Below are 17,528 nucleotides of genomic sequence, written 5' to 3'. Positions count from 1 at the left end.
CTGGGCCCTGGTCCGTCCAGTTGCGCCCAAATCTGCACCCCAGCCCTGACTTGTCCAGTCTCACCCATATACTCAATCTCACAGGAGAATTTGTGATTATAGAAATATAACCCAACCAGTCTCATCCTTATACATTATCACAATGTAAAAATAATCTTAAGAGAGAGTAACGCGTGTCTTAATAAGGAGCAATAACGCTAAAATGCACAAATTTTCGGGGTAATAACCGTAAAATACACAAGATTTTTTTTATTTTTTGGTTTATATCGTCACCTTTTAATTTGACCCTAAAATATACCAATTATAATTTATTCGTCTTTGCCCCACAAATTACAAATTCGCCCAAATCAAATCTGATTTGGCAGTTGGAATACCAACGTGGCAGTCGGAATCGCCAACGGGCGCGCGTCACACCCTTCCTCACCCCGACATACCCTTCCCCTACCGCAACAAACCCTCCCCAGCCTGCAGACCCTCCTAGATCGAGCCCTATCTCAATTTCGAATAACTCCAACTCCAATTTTCGTAAGCCCATGATGCAGAGAGAAATGAGAGAGTCAGATCCTCCATCGCCACAATCTCCGCCGCCTCCCCCTGGAAAACCCTCATCCTCCGTTATCTCCACACAGCAAACCCTCCAAACCAAACACCCCCTCCCCCCAACAAACCCTCCTCCTCCTCCGTCGTCTATCCCCGGCAAACCCTCCAAATCAAACACCCAAACCCTTCGACCACGCCTCCACCATGAGAGAGATGAGAGTAGAATTTTAGGGTTCTTATTTTTAATTACAATATATTTTGTTTTAATTCTTGATGAAACGACGTCGTTTCGTATAAAAACTTGACATATCAATTTCAATTTAACCACGTAAGTGACACATCAACTTTAATTTCATCGGGGACCCTCGTTGTGGAAAAATTCTGAACAAATTAAAAATTGATGAATTTGGTGGTCAAATTAGAAGACGATGATGCACAGACCACGATATATTTATTATTTTATAATTTTAAATTATGTAAGAATATTAGTGTTGGGAACTTAATGAAATATCCTAATCCTAGTTTTGATGATACCAAAATCAATAAGTTTCACTTGTAATAGACTAGAACTGTTCGAACTCAAGTATTAGAGTTCTTTTTCTAGTTTAGTTGCTGTTCTGAAGACTGAAGACTGAAGCCGGAGGACTGAAGACTGAAGTTGCCGACTGTTGACGAATTAAGGCAGAGTCAAATACTGATATTTGACTAACCAGTCCAAGAATCAGTTACGACTGATTACTTAATGCGAGCCACGTGGATTCAGCGAACTGATACTAAAGTCAAGTATCAGTTAAACATTCTTCCTCAGACTGAAGCTCCAAAGCTTAAAGGAAGCCACGCACTCCAGAAGTACAGCCGCATTAAATGCAGAGATCTCAGGATCGTTCTTTTCGCTGCAGAGGCCTTTCCTTTTTGGTGATTACCTTTTCAGAGATGTCCTATCTCTTGCTCCTTAGTAGCCGTTCTCACCAAACAAAGGGACCTCGAAAATTGAAGCCTCAGCCCAAGTTCAAATTACTCTCTAACGGAAGAATTCTTGAAGACCATTTCAGCCAACGGATCTATTCAAGACGTCTCCTATAAATAGAGCTCGAGGTTCACTTCAATCTTCACCGATTCAACTACATAAGCTGAAACGCTGCCGAATTCGTCACTCGGCATTCAAAGCCATTCCAAAGTTTGAATCGAAGAAGAGAATCACAAGGCCAAAAATCAGTCACTGCTGATTACATACATTCTCTTAGAACTTAGACAAATATTATTTATCCAAAGCCTATGTATAACTGATTACAGAGAACCTGTTCTTTGTAATGTAGTTGGCAAGTTTTCGGACCTCTTTTCAACCGACTGAATTGAGAGTTTGAGTTGTAAGGAGTTCAAACCAATGTTCTGACTCCAAGAGATCTTAGTCTTTGCGGAAAGGCATAGTTTTGTCTCAGTAAAGCTAAGAGTGAGAAATCCAACCTAGTGTGTTGGTACTAAAGATAGGATCTCCAGTTGTCTAGATTTGCTATGCACCCATAAGCACATGCCCAGTGAAGTTGTCAGTCTGATCAACTGACCGTGGATGTAGGAAGTGTTTTTCGAACCACGTAAAAATCTCTGTGTCATTTACAGCTTTCAGTTTTTACCTTCTTACTTGTGTTCAAACCTTCTCCAACTGAAAACTGATTAACTGCAAAGAGAAACTTAATTTCTGACAACGTGATTAATCTCACAGGCTATTTCGAAACAAAAGTTTTCTGCTGCGTGTGTTATTAGTCTAACTGATTAATCTTCGGATAGTCAATAAGATTCATAACATCTTTCTGTTCAACAAACTTGACTGAAGCTTTACGTGTATCAGTTAAAGTCTCAGACTTAACTGATAACTCCTTACTGAAGAGTATTCAGTATTAGTCATCAACCTAAACTTTACTAAACTCCTTTCTCTAAAAGATTGTGTCAGTTTGTGTTTCAAGTTTTATTTTAAAAATAGCTTATAGGTGTATTCCCCCCCCCCCCATACACCTATTCGAGACCCTCCGGACCTAACAATTAGAATATCATTATTAATGAGTTAGATAATTAAGAACAGATAAATTATGCTCCATCCGACCCATTACAAATGTCCCACTTTCCATAGTGAGATGTCTCATAAGTCATAACAAATGTCTCATTCCTTTTTTGACAATATATTCTCTCTCTATACCTAATATTTAAATAATTTTCACCAACCCACTTAATCTACCTTCTACACATTTCTTAATCTCTGTGCCAAAAAATAATGGGACATTTGTAATGAGACGGATGAAATATTAATTAAATATTAATATTTTATTTAAATTAGTGTATAATAACATTATTATCAACTTAATGAGTAAATTACATTCTACGAGTATAATAATAATAATAATAATAATAATAATAATAATAATAATAATAATAATAATAATAATAATAATACGGGTTAAGTACCAAATTCCTCCTATTGATGGCGTTCCTATCGCGTACAGCACCCTATAGTCAGGGTTAGAGCTATTTACTACCTCAACGTTGCAAAATGCACCAAATTCCCCCCGCAACTTAACGGACGTTAACGCCGTTTGATTTTAGTTTTTTTTTAAATTTAATTAGAGTGGGCCCCACTCCAAAGGCTAAATTAAAAAAATCCCACAAACCACTACCATCCCTCTCCCGCATCTCAATCCTCCAATACGCCATCTCACACCAACCACGACACCCCCTTCCTCATCGACGCCGCCACCTCCCGCCATCTCACCTACTCGGCTACTCCGCCTTCCTCTGCCAAGTCGCCTCCCTCTCCACCTCCCTAAAACCTCTCATCTCCAACGACGTCGCCTTCATCCTCTCCCCAGCCTTCCTTTACATCCCCGTCCTCTACTTCTCTGTCCTCTCTCTAGGCGTCGCCTTCATAATAATAATAATAATAATAATAATAATAATAATAATAATAATAATAATAATAATAATAATAATAATATATTATTATTATTATTATTATTATTATTGTTGTTGTTGTTGTTGTTGTTGTTGAGAATTGTAAAGCAAATAATTTAAGTCAATCTCATTTCGACCAAATAACAATAAACCATCAATATCACAAAATTAATAATCATTTAATATAACAATTTTGGGCTCTTAATATTCAAACTGTATTATTATTAAAAGTTCATATGTAACAACCCAAAACTAATAAAAAAACCTGGAAAGATACAAATAATATAAAGAGTAAAATATAACAACAAATATGTTTATATAAATAAATAATTCATATACATAATTAAATAAATCTATATAATATTTTAAATTCTAATTTTAAGATATGTAACTAATTTTTTATATGCAAATTCATATTGAAATTAATACAAATTTCTTTCTCCTTAATTGCATTAAATACTATAATTTAAAAATATTAAATTTAAAATTATAATTAAACAACCATGCAAATTTTTTTGAAAGGAAAAAAATAGCATCTACTCATTTTTTCACCAACAAATGAAAATAAAATGGAAAAAGAGTATGATGTTCAACATTAGAGATGACCGGGAAAAAAAATAATTAATTTTGACATTTTTAACAATCATAACTTATTGATTTAAAATTTAGTTTTTATAATTTTTATATCGAATTAAAGATCTTTTTGTAATCTTTCAGTAAATATTTATATTGAATATTTTTTCATGAATTGAAGTTAACAATTAAAAAAAAATAAGAAGAAGAAAATTTAGAGATAAAAAACATCTTTTATATATATATTTCGCTGAATTTTTTTGATGAACATGTATATAATTTTGATGAACGCAATATATTTTATTTAATATGTTCACTCCAGAATTCGAACTCGTCTTTATCAAAATTAGTAACATGTTTATCACAATTATTGATTTGTTCAACGTTTAATATTTAGAAATTTCAATTGAACCTAACCCTATATATATATTATAGTTATTGATTAATTTTTTTTAGATGTATTAATCGTAAATACAAATTGATTTTTAAACAGTGTATTATTTATATTATTGTAATTATTGTGTGCGTATATTGTCACGCGGTTTACTATCATGTAATCTTTATTTTTGAGTTTTTTTGTAGTCTCTTGTTCAACCCTAAGCCTTGTTACAAGAGTTACTAGACATAATGTGCATTTGTTTAAACTTTTCAAACCTATAATCAACACACGAAGTTATCAAACTGAAAATAATTGTGGTAATAACTTACTTTGACTTCAAAAAAAAAAAAAACTTACTTTGACTTTAAACAGCTACTCTGATTTGAAAAAATAATTCTACAAGTTTTAGTCATAACTAAGTTGTCAATCTGCAGAGAAATATTACAGTTGATTGTATAATTTACTATGCAGCAATAAGTAACCTCACAAACCTTTTTTTTAGAGTATAGTACTAAGTACTAACTGTTATATATGTCTAATTCAAAATCCCTCACAATATCCACTTCAAATCTCTAATTTATTTCTTGTTACGTTTTTTCCCCCCTTCACGATAGTTAGTGAAAGCTACATGCATATATATATATATATATATATATATATATATGGATATATTAGTAATTATATACATATGTAAAACAACATCCAATCTATATATGACTTGTATTAATTAATAATTCAAACTATATAACATGTTAAAAAAAATTCTTGTTGGCTACTTTCCATAGGAGTATATAATAACTTGAGAGATTTAGCCACTCCGGTTTCATGCAGCACTATTCCACTTTTCAAATTACCTTTAAATTTCAAAATCCTTCTAATTTTCTTTATATTTCACTTATTTATTCCTTCTGCACCTTTTTTTTCCTCAAATTAATATAATATGTTCAAAATCTACGCCCGCCACGGCGTTTTGCTACCAGAAAAAAGGTTTTCCAATTTCAAAAGTATATATATGTCTACGTCACGTATATATTAAACAAAATTTAATCACCCCAACTGTACATAAGTTAACGTGTCCCTTTTCTTTTTCACCCCTTCTCAAATAATATAAACTATTCGACACATTCAAATTACTTTTTTTATTTTGTTTTTTACAAAGAAAAATGTGATATTGAAATTTATAATCTTGTCTATCACCTTATAAAAATAGAAAAAGCTCACTAAGTTGCAAAGCTCGGGATCATTAGCGGACACAAGAAGAGTCGATGAGGTCTCCCACAAAATAAAAAAGTTCTTTTGTAATTTCATAAATCTATTAAAATTATCAATATTTTGTACAAAAATACTCATCACCAAATTAAATCATAAAAAAGTATATTTTTAATCTCAAACAACCAATTAAAAAGATTCGGGCTTTACTCGAGTAATTCTCAAATTGGATAGCAGCTTGGTTACGAATGCGATGAAGATGAATGTTATTGATCAAACATACTAATATAATTTCCACCATTTTTTTTCTACGTCAACCCCTCGTATTCTTGATTCGACACACTTAATTATAGATAAAAAAAACTATAATACCCACATGAGTAGTTCGCTATAATCATACCAAATAAATATTATCGTCACCATACTCATATTCCACTTGCTCCCTAGTCATACTCATTACTCCTACCACGGTACCACCCCACCCCACCCCACCACCCTAAACAAAAGAAAAAAGGAGAGAGAGAGAGAGAGTGGCCCATTTGAAGGCCGAAAAGCAAACTAGCAAAGTGTAGGTCATTGTAACTCGTAATAACTTACCCAAGCAGTGCACCAATTCCAATAGTTTACAAACTAATTTCTTTTTGTTAGGAGAGAAGCATATGAGTTCCTGACATCCAACGTCTGCTGAATTCTTGAAAAGCAAACCAAGAAAACTACTCCAGGATTCAGTTACATACAATTAACCACCGCAAGAACCCACCTTTATAATTATATATAAGCCCCTTCTCTCTCTACATGCCTCTTAGGATTCCTGCCGGTGGCTGACAGATAAACTATAGCCTCTTTCAGAAATGGTGGTTGCCGGCGGCGAAGAGAGCTCCGGCGGGCGCACGGTGGTGGTGGGGGTGAAGCTGGACTTGTACAGCAGAGAGCTGCTCACGTGGGCTCTCGTCAAAGTTGCTCAAGCTGGTGATCGCGTCATCGCGCTTCATGTTCTCAAGAACAACGGTGTGTGTTTTTCTGAAATTTTAATGTTGTATTGTTCTTGATTGTTGTCTGAAAATTCTTGCTCTCTGTTTTTTGCTCCTGTTTTAGTGGGATCATTCTTTATTGAATATTATGTGAAATTGGGAGATCAAAGGAGCATAAAAATGCATTCTTGAATTGAAGTCTGCTTTCCCTTTTTTTCTTATAGTTTGTGATTTTATTTGATTTGGTGAAATGTGATTGTGCAGAAATTGTTGATCGCGATGGAAAATCATCCCTTCTCTCCCTGGTTAAAGCTTTTGATTCGATTCTTGAAGTTTACGAAGGATTCTGTAATTTAAAGCAGGTAAACTGTTTATCAATATTTCTTTTTTTATGTAATTCTTGAAATGCCGTACTTCATTATTACACACTCGTTTCGTTTGTTAAAAAAATGACTGAAATTCATGGTACAAACTGAATGCAGTTATATTTAATATGATGAGAAAACTGTAGCGGTGAGGTGACCTATCTCATTTTGGTGATGTTTCACATAAATTAGACTTTAGCTGTTGCTATAAAATAGGTAGAATAATATCTCAAAAACTGTCGGTGGATCTAAGCTGCTAGCCTCAAGAATTTATTACAGTTTCATTTATGACAACTATGACTTCCATAAACTTCAGTGACCAATCTTATTCTATTTTCAGACAATCAGAAATAGTTCGAATTATATTAGTCTAATTCAGCTGATGTTTATTTGATGACAAGAAGAGAAATTTGGACACAAAAAATTACTATTTCCCCTTGCATTGGTTGAACTAAAAGTTGGTAATCTGTTGCTAATACTGTAGGTTGATCTCAAACTAAAGATATGCAGAGGCTCATCGATTCAAAAGATCCTCGTTCGTGAGGCTAAATCTTACTATGCGTCCGAGGTTATAGTAGGAACTGCTCAAACACATCACACGATTCGTTCTTCAGCATCTGTTGCTAAATACTGTGCAAAGAAACTGTCAAAGGAGTGCTCTGTGTTGGCTGTGAATAATGGGAAAATTGTGTTTCACCGCGAATCCAGTTTGGCGTCTCGTGTTAGTGTCAAAGGTAGTTTTCTCTGGTTCATGATTGTATGCTATAAGAAATCTTGCAAGAGCTTTCATCAGTCACCTTTGCTTATTTGTTTGCCTTTGATGTCTTGACTTGAGCAGAACTCGAGCATAATCGTAGGAATGGTTTACTTACTGCTCTGCAAAGATCATTCAGCAAGAACATCAAAGTGCTCAACGATGGTGATCCCATTAAGCCAATGCTGACATGGGAAGACGGTGGTGGATGTGGTAAATCAGAGGAAAAATGCTCGATTTGTACTCCAGACTCGGTGACGTGGCATAAGGCGTGCAGGGGGGCAGCTGAGGAGCCTGCAAAGGATGAAGGCGAGAGGGATTCTTCGATGGCGATTGTTCCAGTGGAGAAGGTGGAGGTTGCATCCGTTTCGGTTTCACTGTTGCTGAGGGAATTGTCTGAAGTGAAGCCCGGTTGGCCGCTTCTTCGTCGTGCCATGGTTTGTAACACGAGTTCTTCACAGATTCAGCAAGTAAGGCAGATCTCTGTGGTTCAATGGGCAATGAGGCTACCGAGTAGGTATTGTTTGTACATTGAGAATTCGACTAGGAAAGACTGTGACTCCTCAAATCATGATCAAGACCATCAACTAGATGGAGAAACTGGTGCAATTGTTCCTGTTGGGAATGAAGCTGTGTCTATTCCATCGAGCCCCGACTGCGTGTCAAGGTCCTTGCCGGAGGAACTTGAGGGCCTTCACGAGAAGTACTCCGCCACGTGCAGACTGTTTAAGTTCAGGGAGCTTGAGCTAGCCACCTCCTGCTTCAGACAAGGTATTTTTGGCTGAATTTTATTTGGACAAGTCTTGTATTTCACTTTTATTGACTTACATTGTTATATCTGTGAAATTCTAGGGAATATGATAGGAAAAGGAGGGAGTAGTCAGGTCTATCGAGGCTGCCTTCCCGACGGGAAGGAGCTTGCCGTGAAGATCTTAAAGCCATCCGAGAATGCTTTAAAGGAGTTTGTCCTTGAAATCGAGATCATCACCGCGATACATCACAAAAACATCATCTCACTCTTTGGATTCTGTTTTGAGGACAATCATCTTCTCTTGGTGTATGATTTTCTATCAAGAGGAAGCCTTGAAGAGAATCTTCACGGTAAATTTCCATCCACCAAAATGTATATGAATCTTGGTTTCTTGTTGCCACTTTGTTACCTAATAGAATTGTCTTTCACAAACTAGGCGATAAAAAGGATCCACTCTTATTTGGGTGGAACGAGAGATATAGGGTCGCTATAGGCGTAGCCGAGGCTTTGGATTATCTTCACAACAGAGAAGGGCAAGCTGTGATCCACAGGGATGTTAAGTCATCAAACATACTTCTATTCGATGATTTCGAGCCTCAGGTGATAGTAATAGTGAGCAGCTAGATATTTCATTTCCTACTTATGGATTCAACACTGATACAATTCTATTTGATTGCATTTGCAGCTTTCAGACTTTGGGCTTGCTAAATGGGCATCACCAAATTCGACTCACATAACGTGCACTGACGTCGCTGGCACTTTCGGGTTAGTAGCTTTTCTGCTCAAAAGCATTCTTGGATTAGAAAACAGTGAGACTCAACTCAACATGTTTTTTCTGCTCAGATATTTGGCTCCTGAGTATTTCATGTATGGGAAGGTCAACGAGAAGATAGATGTTTACGCCTATGGAGTGGTTCTTCTCGAGCTTCTCTCGGGGAGGAAGCCGATAAGCAGCAACTGTCTGAAAGGACAAGAGAGCCTTGTTATGTGGGTATGTTCTTTGTGCTTGTTTGGATGTGATGGACGGACAGTTTTATTTAACTTTGACAGCAAATGTAAAGATTCTTCTTGATGATTTTGACAGGCGAAGCCGATTCTAGCTTCGGGCAAGTTCACTATGTTGCTTGATCCGAACCTGGGAAGCAAGTATGATGATGATCAAGTAGAGAGGATGCTTCTAGCTGCATCGCTTTGCATCAGACGTGCACCACGAGCTCGACCCCAAATGAGCCATGTAAGTTCTTTCTCATCACAGCCATTCATTTGTCTCACTCCAAGAAAGGATTTCAACTCAACACTCTTGTTGACAGGTTTTGAAGCTTCTCCGGGGAGACCCTGAGGTCGTGAAGTGGGCAAGAGTGCAAGTAAACGCCTCTGAGGGGTCGGTCCACGTGGAAGTTAACAACTCCGTGGAAGGGTCTGATGCAATAGACGATGAACTCATCTCACAATCCAATCTGCAATCCCATCTCAACCTTGCAATGCTTGGCGTGGAGGAGGACTCGCTCTCCCTAAGCAGCATCGAGCAAAGCGTTTCCTTGGAAGATTATCTACGAGGTAGGTGGAGCCGCTCTTCTAGCTTCGACTAGACTTGCAAAATGCAACCAGAAAAGGGGAAAGGAGCTCTAGTAGGTGTTGTGTGTGTTTTGTTTGATGGTTGTATGTTGGCATTTGTTACTACTCACAGTGAATGTGGGTTTGGATGTGAGGTTTGTTTGTAGGTCTTGTCCTCCTCCTTCCCTTAGTAGTTGTGAGAGTGAAGCCATTCTTTTTGTCTGGTTGTTTTTTCAGAATGTTTAGGATTTGATTCAGAAAAATTGATGTATTTTGGTTATTAAAGCCTCCCATCAAATTGTACTTATATAGTGATTACATTATAAATAATAATGTTATCATATTCATGCTCATCTTCTATTTTTTGAGGGATCATGCTCATCTTCTAGTCTTCCTTCCCTCCCTTTTTTTTTATTCATTATGTATTCTTTTTTTTAAAGAAGAGAAGAAGAGAGAATTAAAATTAAAATCAAGAAATTTTAAAATTAATAAATCATATATCAATTTTTTCGAATTTTCAGTAAATCGGGTATAATGGTTCCAAAAATTCAAAAAGAGTAATCTATATAATCGAACCGCATACAATTGGATTCGGTATCAATTACTCAATACCAACAGCTATTAGGTCAAACAGTTAAATAATCGATATTGATTCCATTTAAGCATTCTTAGGAGTAAAAAGCTAATTGATCGTTGAAAGAGCTAAGAGAATTCTTAATAACTACTTCTTATGTCTCACTCTAATAGGCTCATTTATTTTGGACATGAAAATTAAGAAACTTACTTTTTAGAAAGAAAGTTGTGTGGTCCACACCAATTAAGTACATATTTTTTACTCAAAATGGAAAACGAGTTTATTCTAGTGGGATATCTCAAATTCTCAACAATAAAAACGAGTTTACTAGAATGGGACGAAGGGAAAACTTATTTAATCAAATCATATTTGTTTGACCCCTTCTAGCCCGGCCGAAAATAGAAAAAATGATACATTTAATTTTCTTTTAACAATATAACACTGATTTATTTTTGGATCCCTTCCATCCTCAATCCTTACCTAGAGGCTAGAGCCACCCCCCTCTCTCCTTTAATTTGTTGTAGTGATAATAGTATGTTTCTATTTCATGAATTTGTGAATGATTGTAACATATCATGATGCTCATGTTATGGTGATGGTGGCGAACTTTTAGGCTTTAGATGCAAAACTCCACCACCTCACGTTCTAAATCAGATATCTTCATGCTTATTTTCTTTTCATGGAGAGACCTTTTCTTTAAATCATACACCACAATCCATATAAAAGTGCATCTAACATTTTTCCTTTTGTAATTTTATAATTGACTCTTGGAGTTGGAAATCCATGTGACTTGTTTTTTTGTCCCATCAAATAAAATTTTATAACAATATACATGAGACCGTATAACGATTACTAAATCCAAAAGGTATTTGCTATTAATCATCGATTATTATTATTTTTTTAACAAATTTATTATTGACTTCGTTAAGAAATTTATGTATTACTTCGAGAAACTATGCGATGTCACGCCATGACAAATATCATAGTTGACTATTTTTCTAAAATAAAATAATATTCCAACAGATATCATAAGTTGAAGTGTATTATTGATGATTTGATGTGAAAAAACATAAATATATGTTGATGTTAATTAATCAACGTTGGAGTGATGACGAAGCAATTTGTGGGTTTGCCATTATTTTGAGAATTTGTAATTTTCAGTGGCATCCATTGAAACTTGGGTCCAGCAGCCTAGGTTCTTCCAAATTGTTTCCTAAAGGCAATTATTTCATATCTCCATTTTCTTCTTGCAAGCTGCAACAATTATCGTGAAGAATAATATAGGCCATTCATTGGCTTAATTCCTTTTGTAATTTGTCTTTTTTCCTGATTTTTTTTATTAATTCGAAAATGGGGAACAATCACGTTGTTTTTTATGCGCGCGCATATATATATATATATATAGGGAGAGGTTCAAATAAGAACCACTAATAAAATAAGAACGGAGAACCATTTTAAGCCATTCGATCATCAAGATTTACGGTGGATGCATCATCTTGGTGGATGGATGCAGGTGCTGGGTTCGAATCCTGAAGGCAGCAAAAAAATTATTTTTTTCGGATGCATTAAATTTAATAGTGGATGCATTAATTTGTATAGCAGATGCAATAATTTTATTGGTTCTTATGTTCTCACTATAACCGCACCCTATATATATATATATATATATATATATATATATTATATTTCATTATCAATGTAGATTTCGATTTACAAAGTCAACTCTCAGAGTCTTGAAAAAAATGTTGGGTTTAGATTGGAAAAAATAATTGGTAGTAATAGTGTGACTACTGACTATCCCCACTGGAAATTGCTTTCAAAAAAAAAAAAAAAAGTTAGTTTGCGATTATAATTTATAAGTGAAGATTCATATACAACTCCACGTTCAAACTATCCAATAAATGTTTTAAATCATTTTGACCTTTTGGGCCAAATTAAATAAGCCCAATTAACATTTTGGTCCAAATTTGCCTACCCTCTTTAGCTGTGTAATTATAATTGGGCCAATTTATGAAAACGTATCTCGAAGTGGTATGCCACCCACCTTCTGTCATAAGAGTTCACGATTACTATAATAGTCCCCGATAATTTTTTTATTTTTTTTTTGAGTTAGAAGACAGAGCCATATTATTAGGAAAATATCGAAACGTATAATATCTTTGAGCCAAAAACCACTCCAATCATTACATTCATAGAATCTATCTATCTATACATATATTAAAGCATAGAAACTTGGGGGAATGTGATTCCCGCCAAGAGCATCACCCTCTTTATCCAGTGTGTATTTCTGCCTTTATTTTATGCATGTTGGACATTAACCAATTCTGCATTCTTGGCTCCAAAATATGGAGTCCAAATTCAAATTCAAAATTTTTTGGAGCCCAAATTTATGGCTGATAAATGTGAGCTTCTTTCTATAAATAGGGACTGAGATTATTTCAGCTGATATTTTCAGCTTGCAATCTTTCTCTCTCTAATCTTAGTTTCTTTATTTCAGCTTTATGCTATTTTAATTTTACTGTTCGTATTTTTCTTTTTATTCTGTTTAGTTTTTTTGCTGTTTATTACTTCCTCCGTCCCATTATTCATGACACGTATTCCTTTTTGGGCTGTCCCAACCTACATGACACATTTCCTTTTTTGGAAAAAATCAGGGGGCATTTAAGCATTAATATATTCGCTAATTATCCACCTAATCACTAATTATCCACCTAAAACTCATTTCCTACTTCTTCTTCTCTCTCTCCTTCCCCCACCTACCAGCCGCCTCCCTTCTCTTCTAAAATTCTCGGCCACCACCGCCCGTCGATCTGCCGCCTCCACCGCCACCACCGCCCGTCGATCTGCCGACCACCACCGCCGGCTTCGCTCTCCCCTCTCTCGCCAATTTTTTCCGCTCGATTCCCGGTGACGACAGCCAACCTCCGCCGCGCCCAAGCCCCTGCCTCCCTCTCTGATCACTCCATCGCGCCTCCTCCGTCGTCGACGAAATCTTCAGCCCCACCGCCAGGAGACGCAGCAGCGGCGCGGTCCGCCTCCACCCTCAGCGTAGCCCCTTGGGTTTCAATGTTTGTGGGTAGATCTGGTTTTGATATTTGTTTCGATTTTGGTTTCGATACTTGTGAACTTGTGGATTTTGATTTTTGTTTGTGGATTTGGATTTGTGGATTTTTGTTCGTCGATTTTGCATATTGTTTGTGGGTTATGCTGGTGAATCGAGCTGGCCGACGACGGAGGCATCGGCGGTGGCGACTCTCCACCGAGAGCCCGGCGGCGCTGGAGGATGAAGGAGGCGGCGGCGGCCGTTCTCTGTCTCCGGCACAAAGGGCGTACGCCCTGTTCCGAACGAGAGGCGGAGAGAGAGAGATGGAGAGAGGGAAGAGGGAAGGGAGAGAGAGGTGACAGGGGGAGGACGGAGAGGGGCTGACGACAGAGGTGCTCGCCGGCGGCGGCGCCGTGTACCAGTCCGGCGACAGAGAGCCAGGCCGGCTAGAGAGAGCCAGGCCGAGAGAGGAGTGACTGTGCGTGTGTGACATGTTAATTAAAATAACACTACACATCTAATTCCCTTAATTCTACTCTTCTTAATCTCCGTGCTCAACAGTGTTGTCCCATAAATAATGGGACGGAGGGAGTATTAGTTTCAATTATAAGATACAAATTTATACACTTTTTTCTACTTTACACACAAAGTCTGAAAAAATGTAGCTAATATTTCTGAATTTTTGCAGCAGATCAAGACAGCAGAAGCAGATCAAGACCGCAGAAGATTAAGACTGAATCTTTCCGTGAAAGTATTACCACTGAGATCTGCAAAAGGCACAAGTAAAAGTTAGCATAGAAAATTTATATTATATCATTTTTATAAGAGAAATTATATATGTTGAAATATGATAACATTACCATAAGAAGTATGATCTAAATTGTTGGATATTGATGATACCTTTATCAAGAGAATGAGTGCTTGATTGAGACCAACAGTGATAGACTGATAGTGGATTTGACTTCACCCAAAGGCTTTGGAGAGAAAGCATATTCATACAAGCAGCACCTACAAAATAAAGATATCAAACAACGCAAATGTAACCCATATCAATTGTGTTTACACAAGAAAGTTTACTTCGCAGGCTTATGAAGTCGAAAAGGTTGTATAAATCAACAAGGATGTATATCAGTAGCGAAAGAAAATCAACAAGGTTGTATAAATCAACAAGTTGAAAAGTTTGTATAAATCAACAAGGATGAATTTGTGTGGATGTTCTTAGATCTACATGCGAAAGAAAATAAAGATGTTCATAGATCTACAAAAATCAAATGCGAAAAACAGACTGCGAACAAGAGCAAAGATATTCATAGATCTACTGAATCAGATGCCAAAAAATAGTGCTGAAATCAGATCTGCGAAAAACATTTTTTTTGTTTATAGATTTTTCAAAAAATCAGATGACCAAAACAGATAGACAAAAATTAGATGCCCAAAATATCTTACTGTATTAAACAAGCTGTTGTTTCAAAATTTATGGCTAAATGAAAAAAATAATCCATTCAGCAAGAAAAAATATACATGGAGATCGCAAGAATTAAAGATGCAGTCGAGGGAGGAGGCCGAGATCTGGAGGCTGGATCTGGAGGCTAGGGCTGGGCGACGCCGTAGTTTGAATCTCGGACGGCGGCGGCTGGATACGGGCTGAGCAGAGGGAGGCAGCGGCTCATTTATCGTCGTCGAGGAGAGAGGCGACACCGCGTGGATCGTCGTCTAGATATGAGGCCGGAGTTGGTAGTTTAGGGATCTAAGGGTTTTGGACCGCGGCTTTACCGTGATTCGGTTGCAGGTTTTTCTCCGGCAGAGGGAGAGAGAAGACAATAGAGAGTACGTTTGAGCTTCTCGCCGGCAGCGGCGGCGGCGAAAAGTGGAAGAAAGTCGGCAGAGGGTGAGGCAGAGGGAGAGAGAAGACAAGGGAGAGCACGTATGAGCTTCTCGCCGGCAGCGGCGAAAGGTGGAAGAAAGTGGAAGGTTTAGACTGGGAGAAGAAATGAGCGAGAAGAAGCGGCGCTGAACCCTAAAATTAGATGAGCTGAGTATTTAAGCTGTATTTTAGGGTTGAAAAGTGTAGATGGACTGTATTTAATTTATTAGGCTGTATTAGTAAATACGGTAAATCTGAAAACATCTTTCATCTCCGATTTTTTGACGCTTCCACTTTTCCCACAAAACCTTTGGAATGGTAGTGAAATGGGGTTTCGTCGGCCCAATTCTTTGAAATCAGTTTTGAGTTAATTTGTAGAAAGCAGGATGACTACGTTAATTAATTTTAATTTTACAATAAATGGTTTGCTTATTTTATTGCAATATATATTCAACTTCATGATATAATATACTTATTTCTTGTATCAAAAAAAATTACAATAAATAAACTATGATGCATACAATTAAAAAAAATAAACTATGATGAACATATAATATATTTATTTACGAGTCAAATGACCTGGGTTCCAAAATTACAAGTTATATGACATAAAATATTACTTGATAATGTTTTGTTCATTATATTTGATTGAAATTTTCATATATTTAATGTAAAACTTTTCGAATAAGCTTAACAAAATTATGAACATCTAAATAAAATATTTGAATTTATTAATATCTGATTGAGAATTGTAAAAATACTTAATATACAACATTTCGAACAAGCGTGCAAAATGTTACGAATATCTAAATAAAATGTTTGAATTTTACTTGCTTACATTAAATATTTAACATAAAATATTTTCAACAAACGCAAAAAATACTAACATACAACATTTCGAATATACAATATCTAATTGACAATTGTAAAAATACTTAACATACAACATTTCGAACAAGCGTGCAAAATGTTACGAATATCTAAATAAAATGTTTGAATTTTACTTGCTTACATTAAATATTTAATATAAAATATTTTCAACAAACGCAAAAAAATTACGAACATCTAAATAAAATTTTTAATTTTTTTTTCTCACAAAAAATATTAAATATAGTAGAACTTTTCGAATAAGCGTAACAAAAGTAGAAACATCTAAACAAAATATTCGAATTTTTCTTATTGACATAAAATATTTTAAATAAGCGTAAAAGAGAGAACAATTTTCCTAAATTCTACAAAATTTGATACTTGTATAATATATTTTACTTACAATAAATGAAATAAATAACAAGGCGTATTAAAATCATAAAAAATAAAAACATATAACACGAAGAACATTAATGTTTCAGAAAACTACATATTTCAATAACAAAAACATAATTATGAATAGAAAAAAGCATAATAAAAAATATAATAAAAATGTTAAAACTATATATAAAAAAATAATTACCTTTATCCATCATTCCATCTTCACATATACCAACGATTGCAGAATATTAATTAAAGAATTAATTTTCTATCACTCTAAGAAACGTAGATACAAAAAAAAAAAAATCGAGATATAATACTTAAACAAGGTATTACAAAGATATGATTAAAACTATCCAAAATTAAAAAAGATTCGGTCAAACCCAAACACTAATAAACGGTTACATAAAAAGATGATTTACATTTACCTAACTAACATTTTCGAAATTATAGTAATTAAAAAATCTAAGTCAAAACTCCAAAAATCAATTTCTATTTGAGAGTGTTTTATGCCTATGAAAAAAAAAAAATCGAAAGGTTTTGTATTTTTTTTTCAAATTTTAAAGGTTATAGGAAAAACCAGAATTTGTTATGGTAAAAAACAAATATGATTAGTCAATTAATAATATGTATTTAAGATATTGGAAATAAATATGAAACATTTCGTTTGTATATATATAATAGTTACTTTTAAATTAATGAAAGAAAATATCTTATGTGTTTTTTATGAAAATAAATATAAAGTTAACGATTTTTATGTTTT

At 35.4% G+C, this 17,528-nt stretch overlaps 1 protein-coding gene and 1 long non-coding RNA gene across 3 annotated transcripts; one reads left to right on the top strand and one right to left on the bottom strand.

Annotated features, from left to right (window-relative positions):
* The first annotated feature begins 6,139 nt into the window (after positions 1 to 6,139).
* Positions 6,140 to 10,389, top strand: LOC131011822 (protein kinase STUNTED). The gene is made up of 10 exons (XM_057939684.1): positions 6,140 to 6,649; positions 6,877 to 6,974; positions 7,462 to 7,711; positions 7,816 to 8,502; positions 8,584 to 8,832; positions 8,919 to 9,082; positions 9,168 to 9,247; positions 9,326 to 9,473; positions 9,567 to 9,716; positions 9,793 to 10,389. The coding sequence occupies exons 1-10, from the start codon at positions 6,493 to 6,495 to the stop codon at positions 10,069 to 10,071; spliced, it is 2,262 nt and encodes a 753-aa protein (XP_057795667.1). The 5' UTR covers positions 6,140 to 6,492; the 3' UTR covers positions 10,072 to 10,389.
* Positions 10,390 to 14,245: 3,856 nt separating this feature from the next.
* Positions 14,246 to 15,903, bottom strand: LOC131011821 (uncharacterized). Of its 2 annotated transcripts, XR_009097118.1 has the most exons (3): positions 15,175 to 15,856; positions 14,554 to 14,661; positions 14,246 to 14,420 (listed from the first exon to the last, which is right to left on the bottom strand). It is a non-coding gene; the product is annotated as an uncharacterized LOC131011821 (long non-coding RNA). The 2 variants fall into 2 exon arrangements; XR_009097117.1 differs by having other exon boundaries at positions 14,554 to 15,903.
* Between the last annotated feature and the right edge of the window lie 1,625 nt (positions 15,904 to 17,528).

Source organism: Salvia miltiorrhiza, chromosome 2, assembly GCF_028751815.1.
Source record: "Salvia miltiorrhiza cultivar Shanhuang (shh) chromosome 2, IMPLAD_Smil_shh, whole genome shotgun sequence".
Classification (NCBI taxonomy): Eukaryota; Viridiplantae; Streptophyta; class Magnoliopsida; order Lamiales; family Lamiaceae; genus Salvia; species Salvia miltiorrhiza.
This window is presented reverse-complemented; position numbering and strand designations above follow the sequence as displayed.